Source organism: Cantharellus anzutake (assembly GCF_015039405.1).
Source record: "Cantharellus anzutake strain C23 chromosome Unknown EI90scaffold_139, whole genome shotgun sequence".
In the NCBI taxonomy this organism is placed as follows: Eukaryota; Fungi; Basidiomycota; class Agaricomycetes; order Cantharellales; family Hydnaceae; genus Cantharellus; species Cantharellus anzutake.
Window position 1 is genome coordinate 176,242 of NW_024067089.1, and position 9,193 is coordinate 185,434.

At 48.6% G+C, this 9,193-nt stretch overlaps 1 protein-coding gene across 1 annotated transcript; it reads left to right on the forward strand.

The window, feature by feature from the left end:
• Positions 1 to 2,321: 2,321 nt before the first annotated feature.
• EI90DRAFT_3135546 (uncharacterized protein) lies at positions 2,322 to 3,037 on the forward strand (the record flags this gene model as incomplete). The annotated part of the gene is made up of 4 exons (XM_039064733.1): positions 2,322 to 2,447; positions 2,510 to 2,551; positions 2,614 to 2,869; positions 2,922 to 3,037. The coding sequence occupies 4 exons, from the start codon at positions 2,322 to 2,324 to the stop codon at positions 3,035 to 3,037; spliced, it is 540 nt and encodes a 179-aa protein (XP_038908788.1).
• Positions 3,038 to 9,193: the final 6,156 nt, after the last annotated feature.

Consider the following 9,193-nt stretch of genomic DNA (forward strand, 5'->3'; position numbering starts at 1 on the left):
TATTATAGTGAAGTCATCCATACTATTGTTATTTTGTTATTTTGTGGTTATTGAACTCCAGACTCATTGTCTGTGCACATTGCCAGCTGCTGTCCAGAGGGGTGTCAAGACTGTTTCCCATGGCACTTTAGATAGTTGGATAGCCCCATTGAATAGCTTCCAGAATAGATAATTTAAGACTGAATTGACCAATAAATTATGGAGAAAAATGCAAAATACTTTTTTGGACACAAGTCTGCAAATCCAAACTCACTGTCTGTGCACAATGCTGGGCACTGTCCAGAGGGGTGTCAGGACTGTTTCCCACAGTGTCAACAGACTTTACACCAATGTATAGCCCATTTGAATAACTTCCAAAATATATAATTTGGGACTAAATTGACCAATAAACTATCAAGAAAAACAGAAAATACTTTTTTGGACACAAGTCTTTTTGGATAACTCAATGTTATAGGCTGAGCCAGGGTTATAGGGTTCTGTCACCTCAAGGGTTCTGTCAGTCAAATTTTGGGAGGTACTGCCAAATGGGACACAAACAGTCTGGCAGCAAAGTGAGGTGTCCAAGATGTTTGTGAACATTCTGGTAACATCTTGGTAACATCATTATTCCACCAGACTGTCCAAGGACAGTCTGAGAGAAATATATGAGGGTCAACTGGAATGTTTGTGAACATGTGTCATATCTGTGCATACCCAACCCTGATTTGACTCCCAGACCCCCCTCCATCACCTCCGGAGTCCTACCCTATTCCCATCTGCTCTGATCTCCACCTTTGGACCTGACACCACCTTCCTCTCCTTCTGACTCACTCCCAACCAACCTCTGCCAAGGTATGACCTCCTGCTCCCACCATTGCCAATATTCCTCAGACTTCCAACCCCACCTCTGTAAGCTCCACTACCTCCAAGCTTCATGGACCTACCTCAGCACTTTCACTGTCCATAGTGTATACTTTGCACTTCTCCTTATTTGGACTACTGCTTCTTTCCATTTAGCCAGTTAACTAGTCATCCACCCCACTTCCCCTCATCCTCCTGCCCCTCTGGGCCCTTGCCCTCTTTGGATGCACCATAGAGTCTAACCCTTGACCCTCAGTGTAGTCCCACATCCATACTTTCCTTTGTCTCCATTTGGACACCTTTGCTCTGTTTCAGACCCCCTTTGTTTCTCATGCTTCTGTCTCTCCATTATATACATATAGACGCTTGTACATACTCATTTGCCCCTCAGTCTAAAATCAACTAGATTTCTCCATAGAGACTTCCCCTTGCTGAATCCGAAATTAGGGACCCCCAGGACAACCAGCAATGGCACAGTGCTCCGCCTGAGTCACTGAGGCCAAGGTCCTTCCACAATAAGTGTCATATCCATACATACCCGATCCCAATTCAACTTCTGGACCCTCCTCTCCACCACCTCCAGAGTCCTACTCTATCCCTGTCCACTCTGATCTCCACCTTTGGACCTGACACCACCTTCTGACTCTCTTCCACCAACCTCTGCCAAGCTATGACCTCCTGCTTCCATCCTGTACCCTGAACTCAGACACTGCTCATACCTCCACTCCAAGATCCCATCTTGTCCCTGACCTTGGACTTTGACTCCACCTTGGCTTAAGTCCATTGCATTGGTGACCTCATTATAGGGGAAAACAGTGTCAGGGTTCCATCACTGCAAGGGTTCCACCATGTCACTTTAGGAAGGATCACCAGAATTTACACAAACAGTGTGGCAGGGAAGTGGGTTGTCAGTACAATTATTGAAACTAGACACATATATACAAGATTGATAGTGAACATTCTGGTGGATTCAAGGAATATTGAGACATAGGTCACCTACCCATGTAATGTCATGGTTGCCACCAGAATGTTATCAGCATTTGGGTATGCCAACCAGGTGAATGAGTCAGAATGGTAGGACTTGAGTAATGATGAGTAACAGTGAGGTGATTGATCTGATTGATCAATCGATCAGATGCTACAGCTCACCATCCACCATGGCTGGAAGCACAGCACTCCCCAATGTGAATATCCAAGGCTTTTCATGCCACATGGTGATCTCAGAGGACCTGAGACATTTGACATATGACAAGGCAATAGCAGTGTCCCATGCACTGTGTGAGAAAGCCTTCATTGGCATTTGTGAGCCTTCAGCTCACACCCAAAGTCCTCTCCAATCTTATCAATACCAGGCATAGCCTATTACTGATGTACCCCATAGTTTGGGCACCCAAATATAGCCTACAGTATAATCGTGGCTTTCCAATGGTACTAATAATTTTCCTCCAAGTCCTTACTTACATAATCCATAGGAAATGGAAATGTCCCCTGAATACCAAATTGACTCCCAAAAATACATCAGCAGTGCAGCCCTCCCTGAGGTAACCCTGGCCCAAGAACAAAGTTTCAACACAAGGAAGGATGATTCTTGGTTGGGGAAGGTCAAGGTATATTATATTTTTTTTTCTTTATTCCTCAAGGGATTTTGCTGATGCCCATGGCAATGCAGGTCAGGTTGTCCCAGATGGAGCAGCTCCCTGGCAACCAGGAGGTCCAACTGGAGTTTGTTAAAAAGTATTGTGAAGCATGGGGAATGACCATCACCTGTGACAGACACCCTCTGGCATTCTCACATCAGAGACAGGCAGTGTGAGGCTAGGGGCTTCAGAATTCTTGCCATCACACCTCAAGGTCTACCTGTGCCATGGTCAGCATAGGAAGTGGGTCCTTGAGAATGCTATCCAGTTGGCTTTGACCAAGGAAAAAATGGCAGAGACTGGAGAAGAGCATCCTGAAGCCCACAAGTGCCCACTCAAGGAAGTGCATCAGCATAAAGGTGCATTTTGGACAATGGATGTCTACCGAAATTGTAAGTTGTGCATCTTTCATCCTGGCCTCCACACAATAATTATTTACTGAAGCCTTAATGACCAATTCCATGTTTTTCACCTGGGTACTTCAAGATAATGCCCCTGTGGAAAAGGCTCCAAATCTGTTGCTTGATTATGTCAATGCCTATGGAACCTGTTGTGTGTAGTTGTTTCTATTTCTCCTTCATTTCTTATTCAGTCTGCACTCCATTTGTATCATGTGACTGCAGAGTCATCCTTTAACTGTTACTTCTACTGTCAGAGACCAGGTCAAGACGAAGGAATGTCTCTGTGGTGGAGGGCTTCAGCCTCAGCGACTTATGCCAGGAGTGCTGTGCCAAGTAACATGTCCGTGCCCTAACTTACTAAACTGGCAACCAGAACTGAAGGGGGGTAAACTCTAGTCGATTTTATTACTGAGGTGTAACCTATGTACAAGTTGAGTATATCTATAGTTACAACGAGGGCGGGTCCGCAATGGCGGAGCCGAGTGGAGTGGAGCTAATGGGGTTAGACATTAGCCGACTGAATATTACCGACGAGTTGGGTTATGGGGTTAACGGAAAGGTAGGCGATAACCCAGAAACGGAAAGGAGGGATAGGCCTGAAGGTGGGCTTTGCAGGGCAAGCAAGTGTATTGCCCAGCGGAGGTGGGGGTGCACTAGTGGACGTTGGAGCTGTCTGGAAGCCTTTGGGGCTCTGTACTTAGGGAGGCGTAGGTAATAAATTGAAAGGAGGGGGTGATGACCATCAAGGGGTACTGAGGGGATTGCGGAGTATGGGAGCTCCAAGGTTAGTGAAGAAGGAGCGGAGGTAGACCGGAGGGATTGGAGGGATCAGAAGTCGATGGCCAGGGATGGATATGACATCTACTTGGAATAACAACTCAGAGTGGCTATTGCTGAGTTATAATAGAACCTTTGTCAACAGCAACCAAGTCCCCACTGGCCTACAGAGGAGAGCATGGTGGTCAGGGATGCTTGGGAGTAACAATTCACTGGAGCCTTTGAGGCCTGTCCTTCATTCAATGGAGATGCTGAGGGTTATGACTCTCATGAGAAAGGTCAAATGGCTCACCCAATACACAAAGTCATCATTTATAAGGCATATGGGGGGGGGGGGGATGCAAAATGTAAGTTGAACATTTCCCCCTTTTCTCCTACTCTTCTTGCTCACTCAGTCACTTAGTTCTGGGTGGCTGCCTTTGAGATTTGTCTCTGGCACCCAGCCATACTTTGTTCTGATGGTCACATCCTTGGACCTGAGGATGACAACCAAATGTCCAGTAACTCATGAAAAGTGATAGATGCTCCATGGGCTCCATGGGATTTCATGGGATTTCATGAAATTTCATGGGATTCCATGGATTTCTGACAAATTACATGACTTTTACAGCCTCCCATGAGTGGTCGTGGGCTTCTGTGGATGTTCATGGACTCCCATGGGTGTTCATGGAATCCCATGGATATTCATGGACTCCTATGGGCATTCATGGACTCTCATGGGTGCCCATGGGTGCTCATGGACACCCATGGATGCTCATGAACTCCCAAAGGCCATTTATGTAACAGCTTCTATGTGCTGTTATTTTGCTCTGTTACAAGGATTTGACACTCAATGCTGCCACAGTGATGTGCAGATGGTCAGAGCAGAGGGGGGGTTTCCATTGTTCAATCAAGTGTGAAGCAAATATTGCCATAATTAATGATGAAAGTTACTGAAGATAGGCAGCACTGACATGTCTATATTCACCAATACTATATAAATTGTGCTGTGATCAAAACTGATGGAGATGTGTCAGGGCATGCCGCCGCCGCCACTGCCACCACCTCCTTTCCTTTCGTCTCATCGTCTCATTCTCTCCTCTTTTTCTATCTTTATACAGATGACCTCTCTCTTTCTTTCCTACACTTGTAGCACGGACGCGCCCGACGCTGAGCACCCCGTAGGGGCACCGCCACGCCGGATGCGCCGCGCACTCCTACTTGTACTTCCCCTCCAACACTCGGGATCGACCGCGGAGCCACCCGCGGTAACCCGGCTTTGTCCAAAGGTGACATGGCACTTCCACATGACCCATTCACACATGTATATAAACTAAGCTGAAGCAGGACTGAAGAAGTAACCTTCTTCTCATTTCCCGCTTCAGGCAAGTACCCTAGTTTAGTCTAGCTTCCCACCCTAATAACAATACATTTCCCGCTTCAGCCTAAGAAGCCACACAGGGACGTAAGCCTGAGTGAGGGCTGCCCACTATACGGTCTTACTGCCCCACTGCCATCCGGGCCGCTACCTCCGCCTCCCTCAAGCCGTCCCTGACAAGATGTATGCATGTTTTTCCCTGGGCTCCTCACATGTATGATGCACCTGTGATTGGTTGTAAGGATTGTATTTCCCACCCTTAACCATATATGTAGCCTCACTATTGTCATATCCGTGCATACCCGACCCCGACCCGACTTCCGGACCTCCACCCTCTTCACCTCCGGAGTCATAACCTACCGCTGCCGTTCCGATACTCACCTTTGGTCCTGGCAACACACCTCCTCCTTACCTCTCACCACCCTCCTACTACTCCGCTCCCCCTTCACAACACCTCCACCCTCCCGTTATCCTCCTACACTTCCCCCGTCTGCTCCGATACTCACCTTTGGACCTGACTACTCTCCTTTCCGCCACTCCTTCTTACCTTACCTGTCCCCTCTCTCCTCCCTCCGTTACTCCTCCGCCACCCTTCCGCCAAGTTACGACCTTCCACCGCTGTTCCGTACTTCGCACTCGGACACCGCTCGTACCTTACTCCGAGCCTCCGTCATAGTCCCCACCTCGGACTTTGACTCCACCTCGGCCTTAGTCCATTGCATTGGTGACCTCATACTACGTAAACACCATTGCCAATATTCCTCGGACTTCCAACCCCGCCTCCGTAACCTCCGTAAGCTCCGCAACCCCCAAGCTTCGCAGACCGCCTTCGGCGCTCTCGCCGCCTGTAATGTATTTCTCGCATTTTCCCTTCATCCCTATTTGGACTACTGCTTCTTTCTATTCTAGCCAGTTAGTCATCATCCCCACTTCCCCTCTGGGCCTCGCCCTCTCTACCTCCTTTCGGACGTATCACAGGTCTTGCCCTATGACCTTCGGTACCGCTCCGCTCCCTCTACCCTTTGTTCCTGTTTGGACGTCTTCGTTCCGATTCGGTCACCCTTTGTTCTCTTTGTGCTTTTGCCCCTTCCATTATATATATCGGCACTTGTACATACTCGTTTTGGTTTAGTCCGAAATCGACCTGAAATGCCCCCAAGAGACTTCCTGCTCACCTACTGTGAAATTAAGGACCAAATGGACAAACAGCAATGGCACAGCGCTCCACTTGAGTCGCTGAGGCCAAGGTCCCTCCACGCTAAGTCTCCGATTCCACTCCGGAGTCGTCCGTTTCCGCCCCATTCTAACAACTATGGCATGTACTGATGGACTGGGAGTGTGTCACGGCCCTGCAAAGTCCCCACCCCTCTACCACTTTCTGCACCCCCATTCTTGCGCCCGTTACTCGTGCCCGTTAATCTCGCCATTGCCCATCACTTAGTGGTGCCGATAGTGGTTCCCGTTCTATGGCCCTGTAGCAGCGCCTCCTTCGTTCTCCCACCACCACTTGAGTTCCTCAGCCATTCGGCCAATATTATATTCATTCACTTAACTAACTAGCAGTTGATATGGTTGCCGTTGATCCGCTCCTTATTGACATTTGATTTATGCATATATTGACATTCTGATCTGTGTGCCTAGATTGTCGGCCTATTCATTCTGCCTCCCAACTTCACCATCCTCTGTTCCATTCATTTCTTCTGTTCCATTTCCCTGGTCCTCATCGCTCTTTTAGTTCTGTCATACTTATCATCCTGCTCCCGTCCCGTGCTGGACTGGCCGGTCCCTTCTCTGTTCTCCTTTCGTATTTATACTTGTAGTTTACTGTCGATGTACCTTAGTTCGAATATCGACTAGAATTCCCCCCCAAGTACTCTCATCCTAAGTTCGCCTCTCAACTTCATCCCTGCTTAAGTCAACATCGCCACAAGGTCTTTCCCGCTAACATGAAATACGGGACAGCCTAGAACGCGTGGTGCAACGCTCTGGCCAAGTCATTGAAGCTGAAGTCCCAACCCCACGATGCCTTGCAACGGAGTAGCTCAATTAGCTAAGTGACTGTCAGGGCTCGGTCCTTGATCAGGGACAGCCCAACCTCAGTCCTAGGTGTGTGCGGTGTTCCGGGTGGTTGGGCGCTAGACCCTGTCCTCAGCTCCTCAAACTCACTGAAGGGACTAAGCGGGGATTGAGTTGTCATGTATTACAGAGGGTAACTACAACTTGCCTAAGCGGGGATTGAGTTGAGAAGAAGGGTAAGTTTCCCTATTCCCCGCTTGGCTACTATAAAAAGGAAGTGTACTGTACAGTTCATAACGTGACTCCGGGTAGAAGCCGAGCATGTTCCCGCGACTCGGAAAAGGTGTCACATGGGTTAAGGCGAGTTGCTCGCCTTAACCCACGTGATTTTTCCCGTGGGCTCACATGCGGGCTGAAGTTGTGAGAGGTATGTAGGGATGGGGAGGTCTGGGAAGTGGGGGAAGTCTGGGAAGGTGGTTCTGGGTGTGGTTGGGTGCCCTGACAGCGGGGTCAGGGGCCGATCCCTGACAGTGACCACTCACACCGCCGTACTCCGCTCCGCTTCCCGCGATCACCTCGAGTACAGTTTCTGACAGAGTGTGAGGCTACACCCGTGCTTAAACAAGCACACCAACATATTCAGCAGACACTTGCAGTTGTGGCACAAATATCAAAGTTCATATTTATTATTATAGAAATGGGTTTTTTCCATTTTTAGCCTCTTATGGGCTCTGTGGAGTACAGTATCCCATGCCATGTAAATAGTTAGTATCCAACAACTATCATCACACAAAACCTGACCCAACCATGTTATTGTAAACCCAGCTCTCACAACCTCTGCCACATTATCTGTAGAATCATCCCTATGCTGACCCCCTATGCTGCATGCAAAACCAATGGAAATGGACCAATTCAGCCCCACAGTTCTAACATTTATACAGACTCCTGTTGTCAAAGACTGGATTCGAAAGGGAGGTATGTATAAAGGCTTTTGGTTGGGTCCCCATGGGTCTCTGAGTCCTGCAATTTCATTCACTTGCTATAGTATTGTCAGGGCACCTCACCTGAACATACAACCCTGAAACCCCTCCCCCCAGTCCTCCCCATTTTTCCCTATTTTTCCAAGTGTATTTACAACCAGGAGCCCACATACAGACCCATGTGACACCCCTTCCAAGCTGTGGGAATGCACCTGGCTTCTGCCTGCAGTCACACTATAAACTGGCACAGTCCACTTCCTTTTATAGTAGCTTAGCAGGGATAAGGAAACTCACTCTTCTTCTTAACTCACTCCCCACCTAGCCCCCTCAGTGAGTTTGAGGAATTACAGGCAGGATCTAGTGCCCCACTGCCCAGAACACTGCACACACCCAACTCCGAGGTCAGGCTGCCCCTGAATGAGGGCTGAGTCCTGACAAGTATGTTGTTGTCCATGCACTGTCATGGACTTCTGTGGACCTCCATAAACATCCATGGACCCTTCTAATAATGCTCCCATGGGTATTCATGGGTATCCATGGGCATTCATGGTACCCATGGAACTTCATGGAAATTGGAAGATAATGTTGTACATGGGCTTTCATGGGCTTCCATGGGCTTCCATGGGTGTTCATGGGTGTTCATGGCCCCCCATGAAAATCCATGGAAGCCCATGAAAGCCCATGAAAGCCCATGGAAACCCATGGAAACCCATGGATATCCATGGAGCCCATGGGAGATATTACACTTTTCAGATGTTACTCCAAATGTCAACCATGATCACCTTCCCCCATCCACATGTCTCTCCCAGCTCACATTCTCAAATATTGAAGAGGACCTTGAACACCCCTGTTACAGGAATAGGTTCTGGAGAACCCAACCTGAGCCATTCTGCTCATCGATGGAGGTGGCTATGAAACTGTTGGGGGGAGAGCAGGAGAAGATCCAAGGTGAGGTTTGCTAATGGTAACTTGGCACTCAGAGGAGTGTACCAGTAGCAAGTGTGGTGGGGGCTCCTTGGGGGAGCCACCTGGTGTCCTGCTAGCAGTAACTTGGCACTCCATAGAGCATACTGGCAGCAAGTATGATGGGGGCTCCTTGGGGGAGCCACCTATGGGTCTGCTATTGGTGACTTGGCACTCATGGGAGCATACCAGTAGCAAGTATGATGGGGGTTCCTTGGGGGA